We start from the raw sequence: 20,140 nt of genomic DNA, 5'->3' as shown, positions 1-20,140 counted from the left end.
CCCATTTGCAATGATTTGGAAGAAAATGAAATTCGTGCAATTAATAAAAATAACCTGCACGTATCCAAATTCTCTTAAGTCATCTGAGCAGCCAGAGGACAGTTGATCATTTGGGCAATTTGTGGAGGATGTGGTTTATCTCAAGGGCCGTTTGGAGATAAAACAGGAGCGGTGGAACAATTGTTGAAGAGTCCAGCCTTGCCACATGTGCACGCCTTCATATTATATCTCTGCATCCTGGGGAAGTGGGTGCAAATTCCACCAATTACTTCAGATCCCACAGAACTGGAGTGGAAGTGCACCATCTTTGAGTCCCAAGGGAGTGCCGAAGAAGAAGAGATTGTTTTTTTAATCCAGGTTTCTTGTGAAATTCTGCCTCGAAACCAAAGATTTTGTAGAAAGAATAGTTGTCCGAAGTTCTTTGAAACCTGAAAAGGTGTATTAAGTTGGCCTTGTGGGGCAGAGCATCAAACATTTTATTAAGGGTTGCTGCTTCAAACACTTGGGTTTTGTGCTACAGAATAGGCCACACATAGGCTTTTGCTTGGTGCTCTCCTCCACTGAAGTATAGTCACTGCTTTAAAATGAAAGTATAGCAGCCAAGCAACTTCCAACACTGTTTTGTTTCAGTCCATAAAATGTCAGCCAGTAATGCAACACAAGTATTTGATAGCAACTGACTCATCCTTATTGAGGACACGGGTTTGTGTTGGCTTCACAGTGTAAGATAAACCACATCCTCCACAAATTGCCCAAATGATCAACTGTCCTCTGGCTGCTCAGATGACTTAAGAGAATTTGGATACGTGCAGGTTATTTTTATTAATTGCACGAATTTCATTTTCTTCCAAATCATTGCAAATGGGTAATGATATTGTTCACAGCATTTTTTAAATGCAGTGGTGCTGCTCAGTTTGAAAGGTGGGGGGAAGGGTGGTGGTAGTCACAGGCTGGTTTGAAAGAGCAGGAACATTGCAATAAGATACTGACATTGCATTACTGAGCTACCATGGGGAAACTGGTGAAGACTGCAAGATGTGAGTTCAGATGGAATATCAAGAATGCTTAATTGTCACATACACCAGATGCAGAACAATTAACTTCTTACTTGCTGCTCTTCGGCGCATTAATGCAACAAAACAACAAATCACTATACAGCTTGTAACAAGGCAATGGGTTTAAAACAAGATATCGGGGCAGTTCAGCTTCTGCTTTTGCTGGTACCACAATTGGTGGAGGAACTGAATCTAAAGCACAGGCCGTTATTCCAGTATTAACAGTGACAGATGATTCAGACCACAATGATTCATCTGTTCTAAGATTAGCCATGGAGTGTCTGTGGCCTCCGACACAAAGCTCTACTGCAGCAGAAATCCTAGATATGGCACCCATCAGCAGATTTACTTGATATTCTGCAATGCCCCAGCCCCACTGCTGGAGGGAGGGTTATTGAACATCAAGGCCCGATGAGAGAAGCTGAGAAAGACCAAATTAGGAACTGAAGTAACCAGATGCAGACAGAATTTGCACAGCAATCCCTGAAACATTGGGGATCCCACAGCAATCCCTGAAACATTGGGGAGAGCCCTTGCTGCAATTTTGTGCAATAAATTGCCTTTGGAAGAGAAAATGAAAAGAATGGCAATTGTCAGATATCTGAAATAAAAATGACAATGGTAGAAACCATCAGCAAATCAGGAGGAAAGGAAAATAGAGTTCATGTTTCTGGCCAGGAGATCCTTCACTGGAATCACAATGTTGTCCCACCTCCACAGTGTTTGCGGCATGTTCCATCTTCACATTTTCAGAGTTGACACTGGACATCTGGGGTTCAATGTATTAGGAAAGAGTTGTTAATGTTGCATGAATGACCACCTGTGATTTTGTTTCAATTCCTCCAATGATTCTCAACAATTTCTACAGATGAATCACAACTTGGTTTAGGAACAGCTCTATTCAAGACCGCACGAAATTGTGGTGAGTTGTGGACATCGCCTAGGCCATCACACAGACCAGACACAGACCAAACACAGGCCTTGTGGTTGACACATGTGGCCTAGGCCATCACACAGACCACACTCCCCACCACTTACTCCATCTACACTTCATGTTGCTGTGGGAAAGCCGCCAACATAATCAAATATCTTACCCACTGTTGTCATTCCTTCTTCTCCCTGCACCCGTCATGCAAAAGAATCAGAAGCTTGAAAGTGCACACTACCCAGATTCAGGAACAGCTCTTGTGTTATCAGGCTCCTGGGCGGTCCTTCCATAGGTGAGATTACAGTGGAGATTCTACAACTTACATCATTTTGGTCATTGGTCCTTGTCTCTGAAAGTTTTGCAATATAATGCTGAGAACTACATTCTGCATTCTGTATTTTGTCCTTTGCACCATCTATTGTACTTACATTTGGCTTGATTGTATTTATGTCTAGTTTTATCTGATCAGATAGTATGCCCCAAAACAAAGTTTCAATGTACCTTGGTATACATGAGAACAATAAACCTAAACCTATGGAACACAAACCATTTGATGGCCATATCCCTGGGCTTGGTCTATCCTTGTGCTGGTTGTCCAGTGGATTCCTGCTATAAATGTTGGAGATTTGCTGCAACTTCCCACTTCACCACAGGGTAGATAGAATTGTAAATAGTGTGGATATAAATTGTAGATAATGTGCACAGTAAAAAATTTCAATTCCGAAAATTGCAACTTTGCACTTGTCTAAGTCTAAGTCTTTACTTTCCTCCCTCTTCACAGTATTCATGTTTTTGTGTTTGTTATTTGGGCATAGATGATAGATGACTCATCTTCCTTTGAAGTAACAAGGTTCTGAAAGAGAAAGAAATACCAATTGTATTTGAGATAGTTGCTGTTGTTGCTGTTTAGATCAGTAAACAGCTTTACAGATTTGATGTGGTAATTCATACTTGTACGATCTGGGATTTCATCAACAAGAATCAATATACTTACAGTGCCTGATGCTTGATTGTAGGGCAGTGTACTGTCACTGCTGCCTGTAATAAATGCAAACTTCACAATTAAAATATGACACTGGTGGATTATGTTGACAAAGGAAACGACAAATAGGACATGAAAGTCTAAAGCTTACTGCATTTCACTCTTCCTGACAATAGATCAACAAGACATTGAATTCCAGAAAACCCATCTGCCATCTGTATGTTCATACCTCTACATTTACAGTGAGCTACAGGAATGGTCAGCATGAACAAAACTTCTTTGTAATTCAAGGAAGACTGTGCTTTTCACTTCTGGCTCAGTCAGGAGTTGTGGAGAAGAGTGTTTTTCAGATGACACAAATGGTGTCTTGGTTTCACTTCCGATCAGCAACGACAATGTACAACAGTGCTGTAACAGCAGCCTGGATGTCACTGGTCGGATCTCTGGAGCGGCTATTGTGCCCATTCAGATTAGGCAAGGGCACCAGAACCCACTTAGAGTAGGTTAGGGGACCAGGGCACATTCACAGTAGGTTAGGGGACCAGGACACACTCACAGTAGGTTAGGGGACCAGGACACATTCACAGTAGGTTAGGGGACCAGGACACATTCACAGTAGGTTAGGGCACCAGGACACACTCACAGTAGGTTAGGGGACCAGGACACACTCACAGTAGGTTAGGGGACCAGGACACACTCACAGTAGGTTAGGGGACCAGGACACACTCACAGTAGGTTAGGGGACCAGGACACACTCAGTAGGTTAGGGGACCAAAACACATTCACAGTAGGTCAGGGGACCAGAACACACTCACGGTCGTTTAGGGGGCCAGAACACACTCGGAGAAGGCTGAGGGGCTGAACCCACCCTGAGAAGGTTGGGCTACTAACTGAGCCTCAGCTGACTGTCCCGCTTCACGTCAATGTGCAGAGTGAGGGGCTTTATCCCAGGAATGCCTGATGCTGTTGTAAGTTGGCCAAAGACAGCAGGATCTCAGACTACTCAGTGCCTATAATCCTCACTGTGATAAAAGATTAAAAAATATTTAAATAAAGCCATTTTACCACCAGTTGCTTTTGGCTGGAAGGAGATGGATCCATAATGAATATTACCCTCTGTATCTGTGGAAATAAGTTGGAAACAAAAGATTTATTTGTATTTAAAAAGGGATGATTTAAGTCAATGCAGGGTCATGATATGAAACGCTGATCATCCCTTTCCCTCCATAGATGCTGCTCGACCCATAGAGTACCTCCAGCAGTTTGAAAAAAAACCTCCATGAAAAGTCACTTATCGTAACCTCCTTGTTTTTACTTCTTCATGGGGTGGTGGAAATTACGAAGAGGTTTTGGGTTAATTTGGCTCGTGGTGTTTCGAAGAATGACAATGATTCTCATGGAAACATAGCAAATTCCAACAGGTAGACCAGTCTGTATGGAGGAAGGATGTTCCCTGTTGGGGGAGACCATGACCAGGGGTATAGATTTAAGACAAGAAATAATAAGGATTAAGATGAGGAGAACAAAAAAACTGTTGAATTCTCTACCACAGATTTGGATGGAGCTAAATCATTCAGTATATTTTAGGAATTCGTTAAATTAAGTCAAGTTGAGTTTATTGACAGATTCACAACAATGGCGAGGTGCAGGTACAATGCAAATTTTGCCTGCAGCAGCAACACAGGATTTTGACTCAGGCAACACAAAACATAAATGAAACATAAATTACATTTAAAGACCACAGGTTAGTGGGAAAAAAAGACTGCAAAACTCAAATTAGAGACCAGTCATATGTGGACTAGGATCAAGGGATATGGGGAGATATGATCAGTTAAGGTTCAGTTTTGGTTATTGTCATATATGCCGAGATTCAGTGAAAAGCTTTTGTTGCGTCAGCAGAAAGACAACACATGAACACAATCGATCCATTTATGGTGGAACAAGGTCATGAATTTATATTTTTCTCATTAAAACATGAGCAATGTCCGATTTATTAAAAGATCCCTTCAGATTTTTCAAGAAAGATTACTCTGTTGTTCATCAGATTCACTTGAATGATCAGAAATATGGTCTAAATTCTGGCGAAAACAAAGCCGTCTGAGATAGAAACAAAAAACTCCAGACGCTGGTTAATACACAAAAGGACACAAAGTGCTGGAGTACTTCTGCAGGTCAGGCAGCATCTCTGGAGGACATGTATAGGTGATGTTTTGGATTGTGACCCTTCTTCAGACAGAAAAGAAGGGTCTTGATCCGAAACATCACCGATCCACCATCTATTAATAATGCTCAAGCCATTCTGAAATTTTGTGGTAATTTTTCAGTTATTTTAGAATAAAATCTGAACTACTGGCAAAGTGAATTGGAGGTATTTAATGCTAGACGATATTTTGTGAAAGGGATGGTGACTTTTGAAAGGGCAAGTGTTGTCCATTCATTGTAGAGTCTCTAACCAAGCTGTTAATCTGGATCAGCTTTAAATTAGGAGTGTGAATTTGCTGTACATGGTGATGTCTCAACATTCATCGGTTGACCATGATAGTACAGTGAACATTAGTCAATTGACCAATGCAGAGTAAGACCTGCAGTTGGATGAGGATGATTGGGGCTGAGGGGTGAATTGACATAAGAGAGACTGTTGAATTGATCAATTCGTTTATGTGCTTGAGATTCCCTTCCTCGCATTCTTGTTGCAAAACTGAAATGACAAATGGGTTGCTTCACCAAATACAACACCTCTACAAATAGAGATTCATTGACTGAGTCATCTACTTACCTTCTTGCTTTGTCTTCCTATTCACAGACATGTATTCAGCAACAGGGCTTATCTCAGGTTCTGGGGTCTCATTAACTTCTAGAAAATAAGTATTATTTTCTGATTAAGTATTATTTTCTAATTAAGACATTACTCCGGTTTGATTTTAAAGAAGCAACAATCCAGTGTTTAAACAAGTACCCCATTAATAAAGAGATCTGCCAGAATGGCCAGGAACATGGTTTCAGACGTATGTCAGAGACATTTAATGGTGGGGTAAGACCATGTGTATACAATCGGACAGTTCATCGAAACACAGTGTTCCCTAAATTATGACTATATTAGGATGGTACACAAGGCAAAGCTTTTATTTTAGTGCATGTGACAATAATAAACCAATGAATATCAACTTCATTGTGAAAGTGCCGGGTCATTTCCCAGTCTAGAATTCCAATAGCTCAGAACAGGTTTCAACAGGTTTTACCTGGGTAAATGTGACACGTCCTAACCACAGTAGGCTTAGTCCTGGCTATTGTTTATTGAGGATCTTCAGTAAGAAGTTTGTTATACTGTCGACACTGTCGGTAATCTGGCATTTCAGAGGGAGGGCCCGAGGAGCAGCACTGACAGGAAGGCTGGCTCAGTACAGGGGTAGGACCAAGGAAGCAGGCGGGTAGTTAGAGCATCAGCATTGAGCATGGCCAGGCCAATATGTGGGACAATTTACACAGATATTGTGGACCAAAGGGCCTGTTCCTGTGCTGGACAGTTCTACATTCCACGTCTCTGTCTTCTTGAAAGTCTCTGGTGAGGATAGGGCTCAGAGTAAAGGATCTGTGTCAGGATCTTAACATCAGGCAATGTGCCCATCCCCCAAAGCTTCCAAGCCCTGATCATAAACGTTATTGTCAGAAGGTTGTGTTGTACAAGGAGGACCTGTACTTTCCATTCTTCAGGGTAAGGCTCATTCTTTCTTACCATAGAATTTGTATTTGAAATTAAATCTTTTTTGGGCTCTGGGGCGAGGATGGGGAAGTGACAGTTTAATTGCTCTTAAACAGAGCTGGTTATGACTCAATGAACAGGATGGCCTCATTCCTTACTGTAAACATTCTGTGATTCTGGGATTTGCCGATGTCTCAGCAAACGAGTCCACAGTGACCTCAGGTCCCAAGTAATCACGTAAAAACTTGCTTCCGTGCACCACAGCTGTACAACGGAGGTCGCATTGACCTCAGCTCCTCTGGAGAGGTGCTGACGGTTAAAGAGGAGCATTGCTCCAGTAGATGAACAGGCAAGCCTGTTGAAGGTGAGGTGTAATGTTGCACTGAGAAAGAAAGCGACGAGGATTAGAGCGATGACGCAACATTGCTTGATCTCAATCTGCACTCTGATCAAGTCTGTAGTGGCCCCATTGCTTGGATTTATGACTTGCCTGCTATTGTGCTGCAGATAGAAAATTGAGACAAATCTTGTAAGGCTGCTAAATTTGAGATGGGTTCTCCACAATCTACCCACATTTGGTAGAATCAATGGTGAGAAAGGCCGCACACAGTGGCTGATGCTGCTCCCTGCATTTTCCTGCACTGTTCTCAGGAGCCACCTCTCAGTGAAGTCTCACATCGATGACCCAATTAAAGCTCAGCCAGCTTCACTTGACACATAGTGTCATCTGGATGTCGGACACCAACCTCTGAGGCAGGCACTTTACCCTGTCTTGGTGGGCAAGCGTTTGACGGCACCATTGTGATCTTAGTCGTGTGTGATCAGCCCATCCCATGCTGTCAGTTTAGGAATGTTCCTCATTTATAAGACCAACAATTCTAAAGGAGGACTTTGCAGGAGATTTGTTTGTAACAAAATAAAAGCACAATTCTTCTGTGTTTTAAGTGTACTTTTAAATTACTAATGGCAGACAGAATTGGCATGAGAAAATGGACACAGAAATTATGAATTTTCTCTAATGCTTCTTGTTTTTACATCACCTGCCATCTGCTGAATTTTGTCAGGGTTGGCATAAAGGCGAGATTCTCCTTCTGTGTTTCTTTTTGATCGTGGAGCTTTCTGTCTTTGATTTCCCAAACCTGTTTAGAGAGAGGACACCATTTAAATTATTTTCAGCTTTTAAAAAGTCAAAGAGTCATAGAGTCATACAGCACAGAACCGGGTCCTTTGGCTCAACTAGTCCATGCTGTCCAAGATGCCCCATCCAAGCTATTCCCATTTGCCTGCAATTGACCCATAACTTAACCTTTCTTATCCAAAGGTTCAAAGGTATTTTATTGTCACGTGCACCAATTAAGGTACAATGAAACTTGATTTACCATACAGTCATACTGGAAAAAGCAACAAGACACACAACAACAAAAAAGTTAACATAAACATCCACCACAGCGGATTCCCCACATTCCTCACTGTGATGGAAGTCTAATCTTCATCACTCTTTATTCTCCCACGGTCGGGGCAGCCGAACCATCCGCAGTCTGGCCGATCGAAGCTCCCGCAGCCGGTGATCAAAGCCCCCACGTTGAGGCGGTCGAAGCTCCCGCGATCGGGGCGATCGAAGCTCCAGTGGCCAGGAGCTCCCGAAGTCGATCCCTAACCAAGGGACCAATATTAAAGTCCGCAGGCTCCCGCGGTTGGAGCCTCAAGGTCGATCCCCGACAGGGACCACCAGCTCCATGATGTTAATAGACAATAGACAATAGACAATAGGTGCAGGAGTAGGCCATTCAGCCCTTCGAGCCAGCACCGCCATTCAATGCGATCATGGCTGATCACTCTCAATCAGTACCCCGTTCCTGCCTTCTCCCCATACCCCCTCACTCCGCTATCCTTAAGAGCTCTATCCAGCTCTCTCTTGAAAGCATCCAACGAACTGGCCTCCACTGCCTTCTGAGGCAGAGAATTCCACACCTTCACCACTCTCTGACTGAAAAAGTTCTTCCTCATCTCTGTTCTAAATGGCCTACCCCTTATTCTTAAACTGTGGCCCCTTGTTCTGGACTCCCCCAACATTGGGAACATGTTTCCTGCCTCTAATGTGTCCAATCCCCTAATTATCTTATATGTTCCAATAAGATCCCTCCTCATCCTTCTATATTCCAGTGTATACAAGCCTAATTGCTCCAGCCTTTCAACATATGACAGTCCCGCCATTCCGGGAATTAACATAGTCCTGCTGGCTCCCACGGTTGGAGCTCCCAAAGTCGATCCCCAGCAAGAGGCCGCCGGCTCCTCGAGGTTTGGCCACAAAGCAGATGGAGATATGATGCGGAAAAAAAACGCATCTCCGTCGAGAGAAGAGATTTTTAAAAGTTTCCCCAACCCACCCCCCTCCACCCCCCACATAAAACAAAGCTAAAGAACACTAAAACATACATTTAACACATACTAAAAACAACAAAAGGAAAATAACGAGACAGACTGTTGGCGAGGCAGCCATTGCGGCACCACCCAGTGGTTCATGTACCTTCTAAATGTCTTTTAAATGCAGTTATAATATCTGCCTCAACAACCTCATCTGTCAGCTTGTTCCATATAACCACCATCATCTGAGTGAAAAAGTTGCAACTCAGGTTCCGATTAAAACTTCCCCCTCTCAACTTAAACCCATGTCCTTTAATTTTTGATTATTTTATGCTGGGTCAAAGACTCTACACATTCACCCTATCTATTCCCCTCATGATTTTACATACAATTTAATTTAACAAATTTAACAAAACACAATAGAGATTCTATAAACTCAATTTTTCACAAATACGATAAACACAATATGACAATGTGTAATTAATGTTCCCCAACATTACTTGGTGATATGCTACTCTCCAACTTATTTTCAAATGTGTTGTGCTAACTCCAGTTGATGGGACATTATTTAGTTTGCTTATTGTGACACACTTTTGGATTGTCATAGATATTAATCCAAGACTCATTGAGATTTATAGTCCAGAAGCACGTTTAAATCCTACTTGATAATCCGAGAATTTGGGTTGTTCAGGAAATATATTGTGAATAAAATGGTGGTGCAATGATGGGAATGACAGAAGTCAGATTACATGGATAGATCATGTGTTACATGGACAGAAGTCTGATTACATGGATAGATCATGTGTTACATGGACAGGAGTCAGATTACATGGATAGATCATGTGTTACATGGACAGAAGACAGATTACATGGATAGATCATGTGTTACATGGACAGAAGTCAGATTACATGGATAGATCATGTGTTACATGGACAGGAGTCAGATTACATGGATAGATCATGTGTTACATGGACAGAAGTCAGATTACATGGATAGATCATGTGTTACATGGACAGGATGCTCAAGAAGTTGATGGTTAAGAATAGAAGGCGCAGGATGGGCATGGATTTGAGTTACAATATAGATTCCATGATAGAGCCATTGCTGGACAGAACATGGGTGAGAAGGCACAGGAGACCATGAATGAGGTATGGCCAACAGGTGGAGGTACCTACCAGAGTTGAAAACATCTGGAGAGGGGACAAATGCATCTTTGTTCTGCAGAGTTTTCACGGTCCCATTGCAGAAGCATCTATGTCGCGGAACTGGAAACTGGAAGTGTCCTGAGCTAATTCTGCTACCACCACCATCCATTGTACAAGTGATGGCTCCCACTGATTGTCGCCGGAAGCTTGCGTCCTTTTCAGGACAGACGAAGACAGTGATGTAACATTTGAAACATTGATGGACACGAAAGAAGAAGAAGGAGTTTCCACAAGTCAAGGTGACAAGTAAAGGAGCAATTGAATTTATAATTGCACATACAGTTAATACATTCAATGTGTAATTTTATATTTCTAATGATCAGTTATTGGAATGGTTTATTTTTTTTTAATGGAAAAACTTGTAATTTATATAAATATGAGGGAAGCTTTAATAACTGAGTATTCCATGTGTCAGTGACCTTGATGAACTGTTGTACTAGGCACTGATGTTTACTTAAAAGTTACTGCTTTCAATAAAGGATAGTCTGTTTATAGCCCGATACCCGTCTGATCAGTGTGTTCAGCAACACAGAATAAACCCTCAGGAACAACCCCAAATTTGAATATTTGAGCACAGTTGAGCCTAACACTCTGTTGCCATGTGGGATTGCTGCAGCATTGGAGGCCTCACCAGATTAAAGATTAGTTGTTAAACTGAGACTCTTCTGTCCTCTCAGGACACAAGAGATTTTGGAGCGTGAACCACCAAAGTGCAGTGGAGATATCTTGGTCTCCTGGTTTCCTGGCCAATATTTATCCCTCAGTAAATAGGAACATATTGAGGGCAAATTGGAGACCATATTTTCTACATTACTACACTAGCTATTACACCAGCTACTACATTAGCTATTACTACACTAACATTATTTATGCAACGTGGATTGTCCAGTCTACCTGTGTTGCCATGAGGAGAAAAGCACCTGAAGTCATACAGCAGTCTCCTCATGGCAACACAGGTAGACTGGACAATCCACATTGCATAAATTATGTTTTAATTGACCACAAAAAGTCTGAAATCAATTTCTCAACATAGGCACAAACAGATACTTTTCTTATCCAAAATGAATAGTTATTTTCCCTTTGTAACAAAGATAACATTGCCATTGATAATTTGGGGAATCTGTGCTGCATTAAGGATGTCTTCATGTACTTTACCTGTCGCCTTGCGTTTTCTTTGACACAACACCGCTGCCAGTATAAAGACGAGGAGAAGAGCCAGACACCCGATAATTATAACAATGGTGAATTTAAAGGTGTAAATCTCTGTCAAAATAATAAACACAGATTTCACATTTGTAGAATAAATGGACCTCATTCAAAAGCTCCTCCAATGACAAGGCATTAACCGCACTGACTAATTTAGATCAGAGGTCTTGAATTTAACTTGTGATCCAGATTAACTGAGACACAAGGAACTGCAGATGATAGTTTACCCAATAAAAGACACAAAGTCTTTGTGGAGAAACTCAGCGGGTTAGGCAGGTGACATTTCGGGTCACAGCCCTTTAGTCTGAAGTAGGGTCCCGATCCAAAACCTCACCTATTCATGTTCTCCAGAGATTTCACCTGAACCGTTGAGTTACTCCAGTACATTGGGTCTTTTTATTCCAGATTAATTAACCTTCCTCAGAAAGATCAGAGAGCCACAACTTTCCTCATTATCCATCAGTTTGAGACTGTAAACAATCACACGTTTCTATTTCTCGGTTACAATCAGCCTACTTCCTCAGGCAGGAGATGGGAGCGGATGGTTGGCTGATAAAGTAGCTGATTCAGCTGTGATACTTCCCACTGTATGGTGGACAAATGTCAATCATAGTCTGAGCCTGGAACAATGGTTGAATGAGCACTGCTGACAACAGAGTGGGTGGTGACTTCGAACTTCAATCCTCACTTACCAGGAGCACAAAAACTGTAAACGTTAGAAATGCGTGGCAGTTTGAGCGGTATCCATGGAAAGAGAAAGAAGACAGTTCATGTTTCATGTTGAAAAAACGTTGTCAGATTCAAAGAAAGGATCTTTGACTTGTTCCTCCTTCCACAGTTCTTATCTGCCCTGTTGATTATTATTATTTTAAATTGGATATTCAACTCGAAACTTTTATTTTTGTCTGTATGGAGTTTGTATGTTCACCCCGTGACCTGCCTACTGTGCATGTAACCATTGCCTACTGATGTCAATGAGGTTGAACACACTATTTTTACAATCCCAATGGACACATCTTCATGTGTTTTTGGTGCATAAGTAGGGGTGGTTGGTCGTGCATTAATTCCACACAGGAAAAGCATAGAACCTGCGTTTTCGGCAGCAGTGGTTGGAGTCTGAAGTGTACTACCTGCATCAGTTGGGGAGCTAGGTTCTATCATGGCTTTCCAGAGAGAATTGGACAAATATATAGTGATGAAAAAGCTGCAATGTCATGGCAAAAGGAGAGGGGGTAGATTTTTAGATTTAGATTTAGAGATACAGCGCAGAAACAGGCCCTTCGGCCCACCGGGTCCGTGCCGCCCAGCGATCCCCGCACACTAACACTATCCTACACCCACGAGGGACAATTTTTACATTTGCCCAGCCAATTAACCTACATACCTGTACGTCTTTGGAGTGTGGGAGGAAACCGAAGATCTCGGAGAAAACCCACGCAGGTCACGGGGAGAACGTACAAACAGATAGAATTAGCGAGTTGCTCTAGATGAGAGCCAGCATGGATATGATAGGTCAAATGGCCACCTTCTGTGCTACAACCATTCCACAATTCTATGATTGCATGATGTCATTATCTGTGATGAATTAAAGTGTCCCTGTTGGGACATTGATACTTTCCACTTTGTGCTTCACAGGCACATTGTTTCTTTGTGCCTGGGTGTTAACAGGATCTTCCACTGTAGGGATCAATACTTTGCTTTCTGTCAGCATTGTACAAAATGTCTTTCACCGAGGCTTGGGGCCACATGATGGGCAGGGATTAATGGATGGGTGGGATTGGGAAGAAAGGGCGTGTTTAGTTTAGTTTAGAGATACAGTGCGGAAACAGGTCCTTCGGCTCTCCGAGTCCGCACCGACCAGCAATTCCCGCACACTAACTCTATCCTACACACACTGGGGACAACATACAATTAAACCAAGCCTATTTACCTTCAAACCTGTACGTCTTTGGAATTTGGGAAAAAACTGGAAATCCTGGAGCAAACCCACGCAGGTCACGGGGTGAATGTACAAACTCCATACAGACAGCACCTGTCGTCAGGATTGAACCCGGGTCTCTGGCGATGTAAGGCAGCAACCCTACCACTGCACCACCATGGTCAGACAAAGTGAAGATATCAGTATTCCCTCCCCCACGTCATGAATTTTGTGATCTTTAAGGGCCAGTTTGGGTGTTATGGCAAAGATCTACCACCAAGCTGCCCACCTGACTGTGCTGACCTCTGACAAAAAGGTTCATTGTGACACACTGGTTTTCATACTTCTGGACCAGTTTTCATACCTCTGGAGACACTTATCAACCAGAACAGACATTGATGATGAAATTCACAATCACCTTCAATGTGCCAACACAGGTCTTGGTCAGTGGTCTGCCAGCAGTAGTGATCCATGTGTTCCCATGTGCTTCAGAGACCTGGATTACTTACAATAGAAGTGACTTTATAGGCATGGACATGAGGTTTGAAGGAAATGTCTATGATTGAGCTCTACTTGCAGTAAGACATGGAATGTTAAAGTTATCCAAAAAGGATTAACAACAAGCGACAAGAACTCTGTGTTGAGATCACGAAGATGAGAAGCTAAGACACTTACTGTTCACCGGCAGATAATATGGAATGAAAACCTTGGCTGTGCTTTGATGAAACAAACCACATGTCCAGTTCCTTCTTACTCCATCAGCTTTTGCAATAATCATCTGCAAAGAATTGTCCTCCTGCTTTTTTTGCATGAGATTTTTCTCCTCTACAGCTTTGCCTTCATCATTGATCCAAACCAGTCTCATTGAGTCCGTGACGCGAGACACAGAGCAGGTCAGGGTAATGTTTCTTCTCTCAGTCACTGCACCAGATGGTTCAGTTGTGACTGTGGAAAGAAGAAAATTGTAAAACAATCAGTTTCGTCTGGATTGTGTTGTGTTTTTCTCAGTACTTTGACACCAGTGTCTGGTGTTCTAAGTGTGTAAAATTATATTGCATAACAAGAGTTAGAGTCATGGAGTCATACAGCATGAAACAATTCGGTCCATTCAGCCCAACTTGTCCATGCCGACCAAGATGCTCCATCTAAATACTTTCCCACATTTGTCCCATATCCCTCTGCACCTTTTCCCATCCATGCACCTCTCCAAGTGTCTTTTCCATTATCATTCACAACAATTTTGAACTCATTATACAAAGAGCAACCACTGCCCACATCATTGTCTATGGGCACAGTGCTGGCCACAACACTAATCCAGGTGAATATCAATTGATAAATTCCACAAAATACACTCAGCTTTAAGCCTCCAGTGAGCCTTCAAAAATTAGGATGTGTCGTTTGGGGTCAAAGAAACTTGGGGATTGTGTTAAGAGAAGTCGAATGATTTAAAAAATATTTTAGAAAGAAGCTCATTTGCGCCTTTGTGAATCAAATTTTATCATATTCACTCTCTTATGTATAAAACGGAATGTGCTTTCAGCAAAATACATGAAAAGAACATTTTGATGTGCTTCCCAATAATGTTGGTTTAGGGCACATTTTGGGTTCAGCAAAATACAAACAAGTTGAAGAGGAAGCTCTGGAGGTAAAATGATTCTTCGCACTAGGGAATTCCTGCAAACATTGCAGTCTGTATTCAGAATAGAAACTCTATGGCAGTAACCTAATTATTGAAAGTAGGAACATCCAGTCTCTTACCTGTAACTGTGATTAGTTCAATGGTCACAGATTTTTTAGATCCCATGGAACATATGTAAACTCCAGCATCTTTAAACCGCACGGGGACAATCCTCACATGGAAATTCTTGCCATTCACATTTCCCTCTGTGGTTTCCAGTCGATTCCCAAAGTAGCTTCTGTTGACATGGTTCGGCTCAGACCTGTGCATGGAAGCTATTTCCTTCTCTTGATTCTGGAAATGTGATCTCCAGGTCCATTTAGTTTCACTCTCAGGAGAAGCTTCACAAATCAGGTCGAGTTCACTGTGATCTGTGATTGACCGATAAACTGTGTACATCTTATTGTGTAAATCTGCAAGAGAGGGACAGGGAACAAAGAATAAATTTTCCAAAGATGCAGAGGTACAGATGTTCTGAGTTTACACAGGCACAAACCCCCGGCTCTGGGATGTCAACTGGGATCCCTGGTTCTGGATTCCCCCAACATGGGGAACCATTTACCTGCATCTAGCCTGCCCAATCCCTTAATAATTTTATATGTTTCTATAAGATTTTCCTCTCATCCTTCTAAATTCCATTGAATAGAAGCCGAGTCGATCCATTCTTTCATCATATGTCAGTCCCGCCATTCCAAGAATTAACCTGGTGAACCTTCGCTGCACACCCTCGATAGCAAGAATGTCCTTTGTGAAACTAGGAGACCAAAACTGCACCCAGTAGTCCAGGTGCGGTCTCATCAGTACAACTGCAGTAGAATCTCCTTGCTCCTATACTCAAATCATCTTGCTATGAAGGCCAATATGCCATTTGCTTTCTTCATTGTCTGCTGCGCCTGCATTCATACCTCAGCACAAAGTCCACGTCACCCTAATCATAGCAGCTGGCAACCTGGTGACATTGCAACAACCTGGAGCTCAATGCTCTTAAGACAGTGGAATTAATTGTAGACTTTAGGTGAGCTCCCCCTCCCCTCTCCCCACTCACCATCAACAACACTACAGTCACAACTGTGGAGTCATTTGATTTCCTCAGAACCATCATCTCCAGGGACCTTAAATGGGAGGCCACCATCGACTCCACAGTCAAAAAGGCCCAACGGAGGATTGTTCATATTTTTATGTTTTGTTAAACACTGAAAATTTCCAAAGATGCAGAGGTGCAGATGTTTTTTCCATCACTGGATATTATTCACTGATTCATGCAAGTGAATTGAAATTAATCCCTTGGTTCCCCTGTGTGGCTCCATCAATCTTAGTGCCACCATTTTATATTTACACCATGTCCCAGGGTAAAGGCAATGCCCGCATCCTGCAGTGAAAGTCCACGGTGTTATCAGTGCTAACGGTACAATATGTGGAACAGTTTGATATCTATTTAATACCTGCTGCAAGGCAGCTCTGGACTCACCCTGATCCACTTCAAATTTGGTGTCTCCAGTGAGAACAATGGAACCATTTTCCTGCACTTCCCATGTGTACAGTTTAGGATTTCCTGCTCCAACATGTTGGACCACCAGATAGACGGTGTTATTCAGACGGATCTGATCAATGTTGTTCCTCCTGTTCTGCTGAGATGAGCCTCTTGTTTTCCAGTGAAGACTGACTGTATCTGGGAGTCTGGAGATGGTACAGCTGAGGGTGATGTCACTGCCCATTACTGGCCTCGGTGAGTCTGCCTCAACTGTGGAAACAGACACATAACGTGTGGGTCAGTTCCCACCAGCGGGCAGAATTGTCTTTTTTCTGCAAACAGACATTCAGCCGAATGCTGAGCAGCCGTGCTCAGTGGTGGCATCAACACATGCAGGTCGTGACCACCTGTTCCCTCAACCCCCTAGTCTCACACATCAACACTTCCAGGTAGTGAGTTTTTTAGTATAGTAGAAACACAGAACTGCAGATGATGGTTAATACATAAAAGGACATAAAGTGCACGAGTATTTCAGCAGGTCATGCAGCAGTTCTAGAGAACATAGATAGGTGACATTACAGGTCGAGACCCTTCTTCAGACTGATTATTTTTCTTGGATGTCTTTTACTGAGGAGTGATCACATTGGGGTGAATAAAATCATGAGAGCCATATCAATAGTAAATGCACATGGTCTTTTTCCCAGGGTTGGGGAATCAAAAACTAGATAGTACATGTTAAAGAGAGACGGAACAGATTTGATATACTCTTTAATATGAAGGGCAATTTTTTGACAAAGAGCGTGGTACCATGAACATACATGTATGGAAATATTGAGCAGAGGAAGTGGTTGATGCAGGTACAACAACAATTAAAAGACATTTAAACAGCTACATGGAAAAAAAGGTTAAGGGTTAAGAGTCAAATGAGGGCAAATTGAACAAGCTTAGATGGGTGGTTGGTCAGTATGGATGAATTGGGCCAAAGGGTCTGTTTCAGTGCTGTGTGACACTATGACTCTATTACCTTTGATCCCAAGTAGTTCCCACTGTCTCAGCATTTTCCCACCGGGCTGTGTCTGAGTCCAAGTGAACAGTCCTGCAAGTTCAAAGGTGGGCTTCTGGATCCTCAGATTAAGGGTACCCCAGTCCACACGCATCCTCTGGGAAATGCCTGGTATTTGATTGTACTCATCACTCCATCGTACGGCCCACCGCTGATCATCTCTGTGAAAAGTGGCCAATCGCTTTGTGGATTGTTGCCCTGTGTGTGGCCTCCATTCCCAATGAATGGAGCCATTTCCAGGACTGTTTGGTCCTTTAAGCACAAAGTTGCCTCCCTGATGGAAAAAGTAAACAGAATCTCCACTTCCTGTAGGAAAAGGGAACAAATGTGTAAATGTTGTTCAATAATTTTTCTTTACTGTGTTGTTCGTTATAATTCATCATCATGGAACAGCATGGAAACAGGCCCTCTGCAGCAATCCGTCCACGCTGACCAGTGGGTATCCTTCCCTGGAGACACAAGAAACTGCAGATTCTGGAATGTTGATCAAGCGCAAAGTGCTGGAGAAACACAATGGGTCAGGCAGCATCTGTGGAGGGAATGGATTGATGACGATTCGTGTCAGGACACTTTTTCAGACTGATGGAATAGGAGAGTGAAAGCTGGGGAAGGGAAGTAGGCATGAGTCAAAGCATGGTGAGTGATAGGTGGATACAGGTGGGGAATGGTGATTAGTAGATAGATGGAGATAATGATACAAGCGAGGGGTGAAATGGAGACAAAGGGTTGCCAGGTCAGTAAAAGAGGGAGGGATATGGGTGGAAGTGGAGCAAGAACGTAAAAGGGAAATTGTGCAATTGGAAGGGGGTAGGCAATGAGTGGAAAGAGGAAGGGAAAAGAATAGTGTAGCTGGGTGGTGGAATAAATGCTTGCACAATGAGTTGGGGGGGAGGAGGAGGGGAGGGGCGAAATGGGGTTCGGGAAGTTTTCTTTGAAATTTGTGAATTCGGTGTTCAGAACAGAGCAAGACCAATCACAAACTAGAAGACCATATTTAACTCTCAAATTTCAGGAACAATAAGCGACATCAAAACTCAATCATGACTGAGTATGAAGAGCAAACCCTGAGTCACTCACCACTGGGCTCCTGGTAGTACGGGACAAAAAGCCGGGGCAGGTCTTGATGAAACAAACCACATCTCCAGTTCCCACTGCCTCTCTCAGCTTTCTGTATAACCAGACACAGAGATTTCTCTTTCCCGGCCAGTGCCTTTTCTTCAACAGTTCTGCCATCGCCATTGATCCAAACCAGTCTCGTTGACCCAATGACATGAGACACAGAGCAGGTTAGGGTGACAGTGTCTCCCTCAGTCACTGCATCAGACGGTTCAGCTGTGAATGTGGAAACAAACAGGTTGTTTTTGTTATGGGAATAGCGCACCCGGTGGTGCAGTACCGGGGATATATTGCCCATGGGGCTGTAGCCAAGCGGATCCTAAATTAAAATGGCTGAACCCAAGACTCGAGTGTAAAGCCTCTGTTAATTAGTTGTGTAGCTGTAATGTAGCAGGTTACAGAAAGGAAACACACTAACAAAACATGGTGTCAGATCGGGGCCTGCTTCAGGATCAATCGATAGGACGACAGCAGATGACGTTTGTGAGTAATTACTGCTGAGAGACGACTGTGGGGCCTACATTGTTTCCATTGATAGTGGGGCGGATTTATCATGAAAATGGAGCAGCTGTAGCCCCCTAGGCAAATGAATTTTGAGGCAAGGGACCTGCCAATGGAGTGGAGACAATGGAGGGAAGAGTTTGAGCTCTATGTTGATTTGAGCATGGAAGGGAAGGAGGACAAGACAATGAGGAAACTGCTAATGTACCTAGTTGGATCACAAGGGAGAGAGCTCTACCAAACGATACAGACACGGACGCCGGAGGGCAACGTACAAGAGGTTACGCTAGCGCAGGCACTCGATGCGTTCGAAAAGCATTGTCAACCCGTGAGGAACGAGACCGTCGACAGGTATAGATTCTTTATGCAGAGCCAAGAGAGAGGGGAGACTTTTGATTCATTTTTAATAGAACTGAAGCTCTTGGCAGCTCATTGCGGTTTCAGAGAGTTGAAGGATTCACTGATACGTGATAGAATAATATGCGGCATAAGGAATGACATGCTGCGGGAAAGACTTCTCCGAGAAACCTCACTTGACTTAGAAAAGTGTGTTTAGGCATGCCAGGCTTTGGTGCTGGCCAAGGCCAGAGTTGATGTCCTGGTAGGGGACCAGCAACAAGATGTCTGTGCAGTGAGACATGAGGGGAAACGATACCAGCCAACCATAGAGTGCAAATACTGTGGATACAAACATGAGAGAAAGAAGGAGAAATGTCCGGCATGTGGCAGGGAGTGTTTCAAATGCCATCAGAAAGATAATTTTGCCTCACAATGCATGGAAAAGCAGGGGCAGCAGAAGAAAGAAAAGAAAGGGAGAAAACCTGTGCATGCAGTGGTGGAAGTGGAGAGTTCCAGTGATGAGTGTGATGACAGTCAAGAGGATGATGACATTCACACAATGGAACTGCAACCAGAAGCAGGAAAAGCAGAAAGTGTGCACAGGGTTGAGGAG

The 20,140-nt window shown here is 43.0% G+C and overlaps 1 protein-coding gene across 1 annotated transcript; it reads right to left on the bottom strand.

Moving 5' to 3' along the window:
• Nucleotides 1-909: 909 nt before the first annotated feature.
• Nucleotides 910-18,985, bottom strand: LOC144591083 (uncharacterized). Its single transcript, XM_078395404.1, has 11 exons — nucleotides 18,649-18,985; nucleotides 17,533-17,877; nucleotides 16,506-16,778; nucleotides 15,118-15,450; nucleotides 14,035-14,304; nucleotides 11,391-11,498; nucleotides 7,706-7,804; nucleotides 5,742-5,819; nucleotides 4,031-4,087; nucleotides 2,978-3,021; nucleotides 910-2,836 (listed from the first exon to the last, which is right to left on the bottom strand). The coding sequence occupies exons 1-11, from the start codon at nucleotides 18,983-18,985 to the stop codon at nucleotides 2,768-2,770; spliced, it is 2,013 nt and encodes a 670-aa protein (XP_078251530.1). The 3' UTR covers nucleotides 910-2,767.
• Nucleotides 18,986-20,140: the final 1,155 nt, after the last annotated feature.

This window comes from Rhinoraja longicauda, unplaced genomic scaffold (genome assembly GCF_053455715.1).
Source record: "Rhinoraja longicauda isolate Sanriku21f unplaced genomic scaffold, sRhiLon1.1 Scf000560, whole genome shotgun sequence".
Taxonomy (NCBI): domain Eukaryota; kingdom Metazoa; phylum Chordata; class Chondrichthyes; order Rajiformes; family Arhynchobatidae; genus Rhinoraja; species Rhinoraja longicauda.
The sequence above is the reverse complement of the archived record's forward strand: the minus strand, read 5'-3'. Positions and strand labels throughout refer to the sequence as shown.

Bases quoted from the DNA above. Each gene is read 5' to 3' on its own strand.
- LOC144591083 (XM_078395404.1), bottom strand. From the start codon at position 18,985: ATGGGCAATATATCCCCGGTACTGCACCACCGGGTGCGCTATTCCCAT. The intron at 15,451-16,505 runs GTGAGTCCAGAG...CCTCTCTTGCAG, and splicing joins CAAATTTGAAGTGGATCAGG to ATTTACACAATAAGATGTAC. The intron at 2,837-2,977 runs GTAAGTATATTG...TTTCTCTTTCAG, and splicing joins ACAATCAAGCATCAGGCACT to AACCTTGTTACTTCAAAGGA.